Source organism: Calypte anna, chromosome 1 (genome assembly GCF_003957555.1).
Source record: "Calypte anna isolate BGI_N300 chromosome 1, bCalAnn1_v1.p, whole genome shotgun sequence".
NCBI lineage: Eukaryota > Metazoa > Chordata > Aves > Apodiformes > Trochilidae > Calypte > Calypte anna.
In genome coordinates this window covers 103,530,566-103,545,282 of record NC_044244.1, presented here as the reverse complement: position 1 = coordinate 103,545,282, position 14,717 = coordinate 103,530,566, and the positions used below count along the sequence as shown (strand labels likewise).

Here is a 14,717-nt window from a genome sequence, read left to right as displayed (position 1 = left end):
GACCACCAGAGTGGTCGTATGGCCCTAAGCAAAATCCTTTTGCCCAGTCTTCAGGCCCAAGACTGTTTAACCTGCTGCATGGTGGAAGCACAGCTCCTGTGTTATTGTTTGATGGGAATGGGAGGAAGGAAGGTAACCTCAAAGAATGTTTCCATAGGGAAACTTGAGCCTGAGTTTTTCCAGCAGCTGAGACTACTGATGAACTTATCACCCTCTACTGCTTATTGATGTGAAGGCTTTTGACCTGTTCTGCCCCTGAAATACTGCTGTACCTCCCACCTGTGGCCTTTGGCTCTTTTTAACTGCAGCTATCAGAGACCCATGGTCTGAGCTATCATAGCTTGCTTGCATTGGAAGTGCTCAGATGCCAAGAGCAGAAGTACCCAAGCCCATTACCTTGCCTCTATCAGTGGTGCATACAGGATACTGACAGACTTCATCTCTGCCTTACGCTCCTGGCACCATCCACTGAGCTTTTGGCATCCAGGATTCAGTAGACTTCCAGGACTGGAAATTGTATTTTCACCATTGTCTTCAGTAATCCTGGATGAACCTTGCTTCTTTGCATTTCTTCATTTGCATTTTGAACACCATCATGATTTGTGCCAATGAGTTCCACAGTATAGTTCTGATTGTGCCAAATTAAATACATACACACTTTCTTTTGTTAGTTTTCTATCTGCTGTGTCATAACCATGTTGGTTTCCTGTGCTTCCTTAGAAGAAATAATGAATAATTATTTCCTGTAGGCTTCCTCCTTCTCTTCACAGTCACACTCTGTAGCGTTCCCCTTTGGTTTTCTGATCCAATCTAAAGACCAGCAATTTTTCCAGCCCTTGTACAGAAACTACTCCATACAAGTGATCACCTGCTTCTCCCTGCTTTGTATCTTTCCTAGTTCTCCTGCCTTCATGTGAGGTGGGGTGACCAGATTGGATAGCCAGATTTGAAAAGAGACTGCATCATTTATACAGTGGTGTAACAACGTTTTCTGTTTTCTCTCTTCTTTCATAATTACTCCTATCATTCTCTTTGCCTTCTTGACTGCTACTGAGCCAGCTACCCACAGAGAGTTGTCTGCAGTGACTGCAAGATCTCTGTCCTGGGTGGAAAAGAACTATGTTAGAGCCTATTGTTGTGTATTCCTGTGAGCAACACTTTACATTAAATCAGCATTTAATATAATTTCCCTTTTGTTGTGCACTTAGAATCTGTAATTTCCTTCTGAAGTTCTTTGCAGCTGGTTTTACTTCAGCTATCCTCTTTTTTTCTTTTTTTTGCCAGTAAATTTTATCACATCACTATCCACTCCCTTATCTGGATGGCTTTGCAAACACAGATCCTTTTGATACCCTGCTGGACACCTCCCACTAGACCAGGTTGCTCAAAGCCCCATCCAACCTGGCCTCAAACACTTCCAGGGAGTGGGGCCACCCACAACTTCCCTGGGCAACCTGATCCAGTGTCTCACCACCCTCAAATTAAAGAATTTCTTCCTAATGTCTAATCTATATCAGCATTTAATGAAAAAAGAAAAATAAATAAAATTGCACATCCAAAGGGAATAAAAGGGCAACAATTCTTGCATTTAGTGCTAGTTTAGACTTAAGATGGATGTCCTTAAGAATTTATTGAGAGTCCAGGAAGGTGGCAGAACACAAGCACAGTCAGCGATACTGGAAATTTTAGGAAGGGTTCTTCCTCTGCATTAGAGCTTACAGTCAACCCAAGTTACAAAAAATCAGAATGAAGGCTAAGAGAGAGGAATTGGAGTGATAAAATGCTAAAATAAATACAGACAAGGAATATCAACCAGTTCATTCTTATCACATTACTAGGGTGAGGAAATTAACGTCTGATAAACACCATGCTTCTGCAGTGTTTGTACCTCCAAGAAATATAAATGTCAGTCATTTGTTACTGAGTAGAAAAATAACAAGCTACATGAATATCCATATGTTCTCTATAAGCCAGAGCCAGCTTTTCAGGGCAAAGCATTCATAGATGCACATATACGATGCACTGCTTTGCTGTTTTAAGTCTGGCTCATTCTCCTAAGGCTGTTTTCTAGGAGGAAACCCTGGCCTTCTTTCCAGTTAGATAAGTGAAGCATCTCCTTTTTGCACCCATAAAGGGAGAACAGGACTGCAAACCATCTACAGTTAAGAGCACTGCAAGCTTTCCTTACTTCCTTTACCTTATGTTTTTAATTGAGAGACAGTTATCTCTCAGGTGGAAGTCAAGACTTGAATCATACTAATTCTGAGTAGTCTGAAATCTGGAAACAAATAGCAATTGTATAAACTTCACAAATATTTTAATTATTCTTTTTTGTGTATTTTTGTGCAGAAGGTACAGACTCACAGGAAGCAAGAAAATGTAATATCAGGGGTTTCACACCTCACACCCTGTGTGTTTTTCCCTCACAGTCTGAGCTTAGGAAGGAGGAAGATCTTGCCCCAGACACCAGATTTTCTTGACATCATTAAACAAGATGTCAGAACAGTTCTGTCTGATTCCTGTGATCCAATTCAAGAGTCTGCTCTTTGGTCCCTTGCAGATAAATTTCAGCAGTGTTTCATGCTGAAAGCCTTTTGATGCTTGTACCAGTGCTGCAATGGATTGAGGTGCATCTAATAGAGGAGAAATTTCACCAGCTCATTCTGTGTCACCTCAGTGGGGCTGAAACATCAGATGTACCTCACTTTCCTCCCAGTTCCCTTTCACATTGCATCACTCCTCCTCCACGTGAATGATACCGTTGCCTTCTGCTCAGTGGTGGAGGTAAGCAGAGTGTGGTTGAGTCAACAATTTTAACAAAATGTCATTGCTATGCAATGCAGGTTCTGGGTTGACCAATGTTAAAACAGAAGAGATATCTGAAGTGAAGATGGATGCGGAGTTCCGGCACGACTCAGGATATGAAGTTCATCATCAAAAGCTGGTGAGTGAACTCACAGTGCTTTCCCACGGATGTTTTGAGTAGCTGATTCAGTCTTGAACTAGTTGTTCAGTTATGGCCAACAAAAAGTTTTCACGAGAACAGATTGTGATTTTTCTGGTAATCTCTTAAATGAGAGTAAACCTAATTTCAGCAGACGGTATAGGCAGCCGTCGAGTGTCACATGAGACAAAAGTCTGAAAGTTCCTGCCCTTTAAATGCCATGGGACTGGGTGCAGTCAGATGGGCATTACTTGTCCCAAAGTCCATCTGTCATGGTCATGTAACTAAACAGAAGGAATGGAATGGAACTGAAATGCTAAGTAAGTTTAAAAATAAAAAAGTTTGATGAAGACCTGCATCATGGTGCGGTAAGAAATAGCGTGACACTGTTTCAGGAATAGATACCTTCTCTGTTGAAACAGATGGGGTGGGACATGAAGGAGGCTGAGCTCCATGAAGCATAGCCTTTCACAAGACTGCCTCCTGGGGATTAGATGAGATTCTCCACTGACCTTAATTTTACTTTGCACCTGGCTGTATCTGTGTGTTTTGTTCCTTGTATTAAATTATTAACAGGTGAAGGGCAGGTAGGAGCAAAATATTGTTTCCCATTTGAACTGTGCTCATTATGAACACAAAAATAACTACTAAAAGCAATGTAAGGAAGTACCTTAACAAGTGATGGAGAATGCATACAGCAGTGTTGGCTATAAACCTTTTCTTCTTCCTCTTTTGTAAAGGTACATTACAAGATGAGATTTCAGTTCTGTGACTTTCAATATCCTGGTATTAAACTTGAAAGCTTTTTTCCTTAATATATTCTTAAAGCTAAGTAGTGCTGAAAATTAAAATTAACATGGGACTCAAATTTGCATTTGAACTAGGCAATCACTGTGTGAAAAGATGTTCTGCCATCTCTTTGATGCCAAGAACTGAAAATTCCCAGTTTGACGAGCTAATCCAAAATGCATTAGCACTAATTTGGGAAATTCTGACATCCTTAGCTCAGATGGGTTAAACATCCTGACGGAGTAAACCCATACAGTTTACTGAAGGACCTTGAAAGAATGTGCTTTAGACACAGTAGTTATTGATGCAGTGTCACAGGCACCTCCCAGCAGCAGCCTCTAATATTAGTGTGAGTGGTTTGATAGCACTTCGAGCACTTTTGGGAACTACCCATACTGTGGTGACTGATAGGGAGTGTATGGCACTCCCTCCTCTTCAGTTACTTGGGCAATGTTCAAAATGAGACCTTTCTAGCTTTTTGAAGCATTTTATACCATATTACTTTACTGTTAAATACAACCATTATAATTTATAATTATAATAATATAATTTATAATTAGTAAGCTGTCCTCTCGATTATATTTTCAGTTGAGACTGAGCAAGCAGTCCAGCATTGCTAAGAAAATACTAGATTGATGCCTTACAGGGCATTACTTGTTTACCACATGCCATATCCTTGCTGATGCCTTTCTCCATTAGCTTTAATTCAAAAGCTGTAAACAGAAGATTCTTCCATCTGTGTTACCCTTTTCCTATGCCCTGGTAGGGTTTACTGAAACGATCTTCTTAGGATATTGCTTTGTATTCAGCTGCACATTGTATTTTACACACAAACTTCTGAACTTAGCTGAAATTGAAGGGGTTTTCTCTTTTATGAGTGTTCACATTTTAACAGTACATTAAGTTAATTTTTATGGCTCAGAGTGCTCTGTTGCTCATGGGTATTAGCTGGGGTGCTTTACAGTGACCCAAAATATTACAGTAACAGAATTTTAGTCCTGGGCAGGTAAAATTGATGGAAGAGATTATTACTTCACATCAGCTTATGCCAACACTGTCCATTGTTTTTTACCTTCCATTGAATTCTTAACTTTATGTTCATTTCTTGCTTATGACTAGGAACAAGATAAATATTTATATAGCATGCTTTAGTACCTCTCTGAGGAAGATTGTGTCTCTTAAAGAGTGCAAATGTTATACAGCTCATTAAAATTCTCAGCTGGTTCCCTTCTTCTGTCTGCATTTTTGTTAAATACTTGTCAAAATATTTAGTCTTCCAGAGTGAGGTAGTCTCACAATTCTGTGCATGTAATTTATTCTCTAATCCTTTTTGCCCATTTTGATTAAAAATAATAATAATAATAATAATAATAATAATAATAATAATAATAATAATAGCACGCTATTGTGCAGACAGAAAGTTTTTAAAGTATGCACGGATGTAAATTAATCCAGCAGATTCCTTGAATACAAAGCAGGAGAGTGAAAACAATCACCCACTTTTCATACCTTCTTCTGTTGCTAAAAGCCAGTCTTATGAAATGCATAGTAAAACATCTTGCTGTCCACTGATTTGCCTTATCAGTGCACAAAATTCAAGTGGATCTTCTCTGGTTTCCACACAAATGTCATCTCATCTAGGGTCTCACATGAGTATGGCCGTCATCCAGGTGTAACTCATTCTCCCTTTATCTTACAAAATCTTGATGCATCCCATAGTGGTCATTTAATCAGCATGCTTTTGTGTTTTGGACTCCTGTTTTTTTGTTAAAACAATTTTCTCACAAATGGTCATGTGCATGCTTCACTGCTGTCCTGCAGATCTGCTCCTTTATCAAATAAATGTGTGAGACATAGTCCAAACAAGTTGCACAAATGTAGATTAATGAACACTTTTATGAACAGCATTATAAAAATAAATCTATATGCTCCTTGGTTACTCCTCTATGAACTAATCAGTCATTATGCAATTAGCCTGACTCACCCAGGAGAAACAAAAAAAAAAAAAAAAAAAAAAAAAAAAAAAAAAAAAGAAAACCTAACAGCTACTATTTAAGACCCACATGAAGCAGAGGCACTAAGGTGAGTCTTCCCCTTAGCCATAGCACTGCCATGTCACAGGCAATAGAGGGTTCCCAAATTGCTCTCCTCCAACTATAAGAGCTTTGTGGATCAGTGATTCAGCTTTTAATAATTAGGGTGTTATGCAGAGCTGCTTAATGGCTGATACTCCAATAGGCTTTATATTGCAGGGGCAGCAGGACAGGTTAGCCAAATACTCATAAACTTCTTAATAGCCACCTCCCTTTATTTCTCTTTTGCAGGTGTTCTTTGCTGAAGATGTGGGTTCAAATAAAGGTGCCATCATTGGACTAATGGTGGGAGGTGTTGTCATAGCAACAGTGATAGTCATTACTTTGGTGATGCTGAAGAAGAAGCAATACACATCTATTCATCATGGGGTTGTGGAGGTAAGAAAAAATTACCAAGCACAACTGGTGTCACATGTACAACAGTGACGAGGCACTGCTTTATAAACATATGTGCAAATTAAAATCCATGGTTTTGGCTAGCAGAGTATTCAGAGTTGGAGTGGTTGTATCTGGCAGAGTAGAATCAAATTGCCTTCTTTTGTAACTACAGATAAAATACAAACCATGTTAACTTGCATGTAAAACCACAAGAATATCTTCTGGAACTATCTCAGACCCATCACCTCATAATGTGGAAGTTCATTTTAGAGGAAATTTAACAGTAGACAATGAGCAGATGCTGCACAAGAGGGCAGAAATGGTTTTACTGTTGTTGGAATACACATGCAGGGATTTTTTTTATTTAGCTTGCAATTAAACATTTGAGGCAGGTCTTCTGTGGATAGTGCTGTGCACTACAAGGATTTTCCCTATGCAGATATTTATTGCTTTTTTTTTTCCTCTAAACAAGATTTTCTTTAGACACCAACAGATTTGATTTATAGTTAATCTGAAACTCACAGATTTGAGAAAAAAATAATATATAAGGCTCTTACATGGGATTTTCAAGATGAAAACCTAATCTAACCAAGTAAATTTTTTGATAGTTTACAGTAATTTAAAATGCCTCATCTGTTGCTTGGAAATAAGAAAGGATCTCTGAAGATAAAATTTAATTATGAGAACTGAAAGGGATTTCACCTAAGATATTTTTCCCTTGTGTACTGATACCTAGTTTTCTGTACAAGTTTGTCTAATTTGCAAATAGTATTTGTATTTGCCAAGACTTGAAATATTTATGGTTTTGCCCTCTGAAACTGTTCTTTAAAATTTTTTCTTGAAACTAAGTCTAATTCAAGTCCACAGTTATGTTGGTTTCACCTTGAGTCAAATTAAGCTTGCTTTGGTCTTGCTGGAGACATGCATGCTTCCTGATGCACATATTCCACCATCCGAGGCAGTGGAGATTCTTAAAAATATTTGAGTAAGCCTTGTAGATAGTGTTGCCTTGGAGATTTACTGCATTGTGTCTGGCATTGGCAGGCAGGATTCCTTATTCTGCCAGACTGGCTCTGTGGTCTTGGCAGCCTGCACAGCCTCACTCTCTGAGCTCCTTGCCTGCAAGAAAAGCATAACATCTATTTGTGTCCCAGGTTGGTGAAAATTTTGTAGCACTTACTTTGAAAAAACAAACAAACAAACAAAACCACCTAAAGATCCATGTACAACTGATGCTTAATTTTAAAATGTCTTCAACATTAAGCTGTTCTAAAGAGGATTCATTTATTTATCAGCAGTGCACCTTCTAACAAAATAACTTTGTTTAAAAATAACTGTCTCAACTCTAGGTTGGTTGAATATCTTATAATAAAGTTTGCAGCTGGTTTGCTGCATGTCAGAAGTTACTGTGAAAATTTAAATCCCTGATAATGGAGGCCAGATTACAAAATAGGTCCTGTTCCACCTGTACTCTACTCTTCAAAAAAATGAATTCTAACTGTAGTACTTTTTCATATTTCACTATTCCTTAACTAAAGACATTATTTAAAATCTTGCTAGCCTTTTTTTTAAGCTCTAGGGAGGAATTACTTGTCCTGCTTAGAAAAAGTTTCATCATAATTTTATTCCAGGGAAGCATGTGGGGAGAGGTGATAGTGGGAGGGCTCACAGCAGTAGCAAAGAAGCCATTAAAATTGCTGTGGTACTCTCCAAAGTCCATCTCTCAAGCTCCCATCTGCTGGTGTATATTAGAATCATAGAATCATAGAATTGGCTGGGTTGGAAGGGACCTCAGAGATCATCAAGTCCAACCCTTGATCCACTGTTGCGGTTGCTAGACCATGGCACTGAGTGCCACATCCAGTCTCTTTTTAAATATCTCCAGGGACGGAGAATCCGCTATTTCACTGGGCAGCCCATTCCAATGCCTGATCACTCTCTCCATAAAGAAATTCTTTCTCTTTCTAATGTCCAACCTAAACTTCCCCTGGCACAACTTAAGACCATGCCCTCTTGTCTTGTTGAAAGTCGTCTGGCAAAAGAGACCAACCCCCCCCTGGCCACCCCCTCCTTTCAGGTAGTTGTAGGGAGCGATGAGGTCTCCCCTGAGCCGCCTCTTCTTTAGGCCAAACACCCCCAGCTCCCTCAGCCTCTCCTCATAGGGTCTGTGCTGGAGTCCCTTCACCAGCCTGGCTGCCAGCAGTGTTGTGTCCAGTGCATGCCTGAGGGCTGCCAGCACCTCCTGCCTGGGCTTTTGATCTGCCCTATGTGTGCAGGGGTGAATTTGTCTGCAGTGTTACCCTCTCCCTGGCTCCATGTAAGGATTTTCTCTATGAAAGATCCATATGCTGGACTAGAAGAGGATAGCTGGGCAAACAGTCTCAAAAGGGATTGTCTATATGCCCAAGCTGTTTTCTCAAGAGACAATATTGTAGAAAAGAAAAGCATCTAGGGTGCTTCTCTGCAGCACCAGAGTACCCACACCTCTTACATGCTGTGTTAACTTCTGCAGTCTTCATAATGGGTGCTAAAAGCTTCTTAAAATGGTAAAGGGCTTTAGGGATTTACTGACAAGGAGATAATAGGGTTCAAGGCATGTCGTTAGGCAGAAAAATAGCTAGGACAGAGACTGTAAGGAACTAGAGGAAGAGTTAGGCAGAGTTGAAAGAGATAAAAGTGAGTAGAAGATACGACATTCAGGATGAGTGATAGTGCACATAGGTTGGCCGTGAGATGGATTACCTTGCAGCAGACAGCCACGGGAAGGAAAGTACCAGCACTAGTCATTTTAAAGGCTAAAGGGGAAATTTAAAAAATAAAATTGGCTAAGACTGCAAGTAGGAGCGTCAGTAAATCCCTTTCATCTATAAATGCCATACTTCAGAGGTTATTGGACTTTCACTATAAACTAGTTTTATCAAGGTGAGACTTTTTAATACGGAATATTGTGCGGAGGCGTTAACGATTCAGTCTGATTTTACTGTCCTTCCTCCTGTTTTTTGCTTAATCTCTTTCTTCTCCCTGATTTTTCTTCCAAGTTTCTCTAGCTTCTGAACAATTCTTTTAGTCTCTTCTGCCTTGCATTTGTATATATATTGTTGTCTTACCCTGTTTCTTTCCCACAAACAGGTTATGCTGTGAGCTTATCGCATCTTGTAGTCAGTCCCATATAACAAGTGTCAAATGAGAGGCTTAAGCGCAAACAGGCGACAGAGTTCAATACAGTGTTGTCTGGAGCTTAAATATGAACAATCACAGCACAGGTTCTGGCATACACCTCCTTTGCATCCCAGCCTAATGGGAAGAGCCTCCTATAGAAGGAAGATGCTCTCTGGAATGTATTGATGTGCAGAGTGCCCTGATGCTGCTACCCCAGAGCTTCATTTTGAGTTTCAGTTTCATGCTAGATAGAAGAGAATCTGTCAGTGGGTTTGTTTGTGAATAGTGAGGCTCTCACTTCTTGATTTAGAGAAGCATTGGAAGCTCTGTACAGGATATTGTACAGGAATGCCTTGGGGATTTGGGTGCAGAGGTTGAAAAGGAGACAGGCCTGGAAATTCCCAGGGCTTCTCATCTCCCTGATGGATCAAAGTGATTACTGACAGCCAAGCTGAGCACTCATCACTTGCATGGGCTGGCCAGGGGAAGCTTGCATCCTTCAAAAGAAGTTTCTTTTGTCACTTTGGAGAAGGAGGAGGCCAGGGAAAGAAAAACACTATATCTACACGCACACACCTACCTAATTCCTAAAACAAGGAAAATCTGGAAAGAGCAGCTTAATCCAAGAGTTTTTAAGATGCCCCTAACCAGTATCTTGCTGCCTAAGAGCATGTCACAGGAGGTGAAAAAAACAGATGGGTTTTGGATGTGTTGCACAGGACACTTATTCCATTCAAATGCAACAGGAAAAAAAAATATTTAAAAAAAAAAATGGGGACAGGAGGAAATAGCCTTTGAATGGCAGTATTTTAACAGCAAAAAAGGCCAAGTGGTATTGCAGTACCAGAAACCAGCTCAGCCCAGTGGTCCTTTCTGCCTGGCATCCTGTTCCCTGCCAGCAGGAATTAAGGGTTTGCGAGAAGGCTCAGGACTCTCACCAACAGTTTCACAATAGCTTGCGACCAAAAGCAGAATGTGACCCTTAAAATTGGGTATTTCACAAAAATGTGTGACTATTGTGTCAGAGAAAGATTTGCTGGAAGATAGTGTTGACTTAAAATGCAATTTGAGAGGTGAAACATGGACAAGGAGATTTAGAAGGGGCACAGTTATGAAAATGGGTCAGATTTGGGGTTAGCAGTTCATCTGAGGAGTCCAATACATGTGCCACGCACAGAACCATTTCTTCTCTTAACTAACAAATAAAACAACATCAGGAGAGAACTGTGGTTATAATCTACTGAAACAGGAGTAGACAACAATAAATAAATAAGCTGAGCAACCTGCATTTGTCTCAAGCATGGAAGAACATGTCTTTAATCTTTCTTCAGGTTATCAGGTAACAACTTATTGAAGGTCACAGTCTGTCTTCACTAAGCTGTTGTTTCCAGTATTGCAGAATAGATTTGGTATGAGTATCCTTTGGTTTTAAATTAAAAGGCAGAATAAGTTAGCCTGCTATATAAGGCTTCTTGAGAGAATACACTTTCCAGTGTCCAAAAGGCTCTTTTTATGCTTAGAAGTAAATCAATGTTTTTTAAAGGTCACTATTTACAAAAATCCACAGGAAAATTATCATGCCTGTTGCTTTAGTGTAGAGTCGCAGGCACCTTCCTGGTTTTACAATTTTGACAATGTAAAATTCAGGTTTTACTTTCTCTTTCAAGACCTATCAAATACTAGAGGTACCAGATAAATTAAAGAGCTGTCAAGAAGACTGGTTAGTGAGGTAGCTGGGATACACAGTCGGTTTTGAACACACAACAGCTATTGAGCTCACACAGCAGAAGTAGAATACCTAATTAACATTTAGAGACTGTTCTCACCCACTCTAATTTGATGGAGTTATATTAGTGTAATGTTCTGTGAAGGAAGAAAATAATTTGTGGAGCCAGAGGTATTCAGTAGTGTTAACTGGGCTGTCTTTATGCTTGTCTTCCAAGTAATCAGGAAGGGTGAATTTTTGTTCAGTAGAAACACTTAAACCAGTGCAGACACATCAAACTTCTTGTCACTAAACTGAATCAGACTCGACCTCGGAGCCAGATATGTTCTGTTTCTATGAGTGCAGTGGGGTTGTCTGCTCACCTTGTGCTCTGCTACTCTGTCATTTCCTTGAGACCACAGCACCTGCAACAGATCTGAGAGTACAATATAGAAGATGCCTTCAAGCTAATTCCATCAGCTTTTTAGTGGACTTCTTCTTTCTTTCAAGAGCCATTTAATCCCAAGTATAGCTATTGATATGTATCCTAGGGGAAGAAGAAAAAAAAATTAAAAAACAAAACAAAACAAACAAACAAATAAAAAAAAGCTGAGCACTGGCAGGAAAATGCAAAATATATCTTTTGACAGAAAACCAAAGCTGGCACTGCTGAGTTTTGTCAGCTGGTTTTGAAGTCCTGCAGAAAAAAAAAAAAAAAAAAAAAGTTGCAGAAATATTTCTGTTGCCTTATCTTCTCATGTGTATGACTTTGTCCAAAAAGTGAACTGTGACTGTCCATACTGGAAGGGCCATCTCTTGCAAGTTGCTCTTTAAGCTTCTAATTTATTGTTGGGTGCAGTGCTGGTGATGGTAATGATTTCGTTGATGAGCCCATTCACAGTCCTGCATAACTTGGAGAGAAGATTTTTCAGAGCCAGCTGTCTCTTCAAACAGAGTGAGAGCCTTCAGGTCCTCAGTTTAATATTCTGTGTAGTGAAGAAGTATCCCTATTGCTTCCCCACCCACCTTTGGTTTAGACTTACAAGATTTGAACTGAGCTTGGGACCTAACTTACTTTCTTCTTTTTCTTAAAAAAATGAAGGTGGGGGCCAGGCGTGGGGCAGGGAAGGACCTGTCAAACAAACTGGTTTGTATTGCAGCAGTTACTTTCTCCTTGAGTGCCCAGGGGAAGGTCCAAAATTTGTTGGGTGGGGTGTAAAGTGGGGAAGTGGGGGACGTGCTGTGAATGAAGCCAGGGGCCTGACTGATGGTGGTTTCTTTTTTTCTGAGAACAGGTGGATGCTGCGGTGACACCAGAGGAGCGCCACCTTTCCAAGATGCAGCAAAATGGCTACGAAAATCCCACCTACAAGTTCTTTGAACAAATGCAGAACTAGGACACCACAGCAGCCTCGTGAGTTGGACAGCAGAATGATTGCTTCACTGCCCATCGGTGTTCAGTTATAGAGTAATGCAGAAAGAAAGAAAAACACTCTGTTTTATTATTTACTCATTCTCGCCTTTTGACAGCTGTGCTGTAACACAAGTAGATGCCTGAACTTGAATTAATAAAATCAGTAATGTATTTTCTCTCTCTTTCTCTTTACATTTCAGTCTTTACACTACATTATTAATGAATGTTTTTTGTGTACTGTAAAGAGGTTAACTGTATTTAACTAGTGCATGGGTAGATTCTCTTTCCTAATTATTTATCATGTAGCTCCTTAGCCAGTTGTATATTATTATTGTGATTTGTGACAAAAATTAAGTCCTAATTGAAATATGCTTTAAGAATTGATGGGGGATGCTTTCTGTGTCTGTGGGGTTTAGCTGCTTCTCTTTGCTGAGCATTTTTTTTCTGATCACTATGCATTTTAAAGTAAAACGACATTTTTTAAAAAGTATTCCAGATGAGTTATTGAAATTCTTTTCCTCTGCAGCTGCATTTTATTGTACAGATTGTTGCTCCTGCTGTATTAGTGACGTAGAAATCATGGGAATACACATTCGTTTCTTTGTGCCTGTTTTATGTGCACACTTTAGGCATTGAAAGGTAAACTTTATTTTCTTTTCCATGTATCTTTTTGATCTTAAAAAAAATATTAAAAAGGATCCCTGTTAATTGTGAGCACTTCTGGGGGGGAGAAGTGCCTGCTGGTCGAAAATTAACAGGGATTCTCTGCAGGATGATTGTACAGAACCATTGCTTAGGAATTGATAGCTTTCTACACTGTGTTACATAAATAAATTAAGAAAAAAAAAGTTTGGGCAAGAGTTTTCTTTGGAGGCAGAAAATAGTGATTTCTGAAAGGCACTTAAGCATAAAACGTGGATGTTCACATTGAGAGGGTTGCAAATGGGTTTTCCTGCAAGGATCTTGGCATTCACAGTCAGACCAGGGTAGAAGCGTGGCAGCAGGAAGATGGGGTGGGGAGTGAAGGGGCTGACTTTGCCACACCTGCCCCTCTTAAGATGTTGTCTCTTTTTTTTTTTCCTTTTCCTTTCTTTCAGTTTGTACAATAGTGTTTTAATGTAAATAAATACATTCCTGGAGGAGCCCTGTTGTAGTGGTGTGTTTCTGTGCCAAGCAGCCGCCCTCGCTTTTGCAGGGGAGAGGGGCACAAGTGACTCCCCTCCCACTTCCCCATCTGTCCCCGGGAGGGACTTTTCAGCAATTCTCTCACCACCACTGCCCTGCTGCTGGCTGCTCCCTGGTGAGATCAATGCCCTGCAGTGTGCATCAGCTCTGAATGCAAGGAGGAGCCTCCCAGGCTGCAAGGCAATCCAGCCTGGTACTGCAGTACCCAAGAAGGGTAAAACAGCACCACCAGGGCTTTTTTTTTTCCCCAAAAGCTGCAAGGAACCTGCACCTTCTGCCCTTTGCCAGCTGGAAGCAAGCCTGAGAGCTTCCTTCAGCCTCTGGGTTCACACCTGCAGTACAGGGAGGGCAGAGGGATCCACACCACAGGGCTCACCTGCTGAGAGAGGCAAGATCACAGTGGGGGAGTGGACCTGGTGATCTTCAAGGCAGCCCCTGTCTGTACCCAGCTCACAGCAGGGACCCCTCAGGTTTGAGCTTAAAGATCAGATGATAGAGCTACAAGCTGGGTGTTGGAGTAAAACTAGAGGTGCATGTTGCATGAAAAAGGAAGCTGATTTCTGTTTCTCTACTGCAAAGACCTTGGAAAAAGTACGACTGAGGAAAGAGAGCTAGGAGCAGAATAAAGACTGCAATATCTACCCAGGGAAAGCCTGTTGTGGCAGCCTTTTCTCCAGCATTATCCTCAGCTTTTGTCTCCACAGCAAGATGAAGCAGGGCTATGCAGCTAAGGCAAGTGGATAAGGTGGTCCAGACCTCAACTAAAAGAAAACTGTTCCCAGCCCTGTTGCACTGACTTATCCTTCCCCATCCATAAAAACTCCTCACCTCTTCAGCCAATTCACTTCCTGAACCAGGGACACATCCCTGAGCAGGAGGAGTGTTTGTTCAGGGGGGGGGGACAGCCAGGGCAGGCAGTTTCACAAGCTGACAGCAAGGATGGAGGATGGTGAATGGACACCTCCTGCTTTGAACCAGTCGCAGGAGAAACTCCAGTGTTCCATGCCCTGTCACTAGCCTGGTGTTTATGCCCTTTGCTCTCCCATCCCT

At 40.7% G+C, this 14,717-nt stretch overlaps 1 protein-coding gene across 2 annotated transcripts in view; it reads left to right on the top strand.

Moving 5' to 3' along the window:
• APP (amyloid beta precursor protein) overlaps nt 1–13,624 on the top strand; it is a 212,113-nt gene extending 198,489 nt beyond the window's left edge. For both annotated transcript variants that reach the window (XM_030447545.1, XM_030447476.1), the window contains 3 exons: nt 2,844–2,944; nt 6,058–6,204; nt 12,364–13,624. In XM_030447545.1, coding sequence (XP_030303405.1) covers nt 2,844–2,944; nt 6,058–6,204; nt 12,364–12,465 — 350 coding nt within the window. In that variant the 3' untranslated portion in view covers nt 12,466–13,624. The remainder of the gene's footprint in view (nt 1–2,843; nt 2,945–6,057; nt 6,205–12,363) is intronic.
• The last annotated feature ends 1,093 nt before the right edge of the window (nt 13,625–14,717 follow it).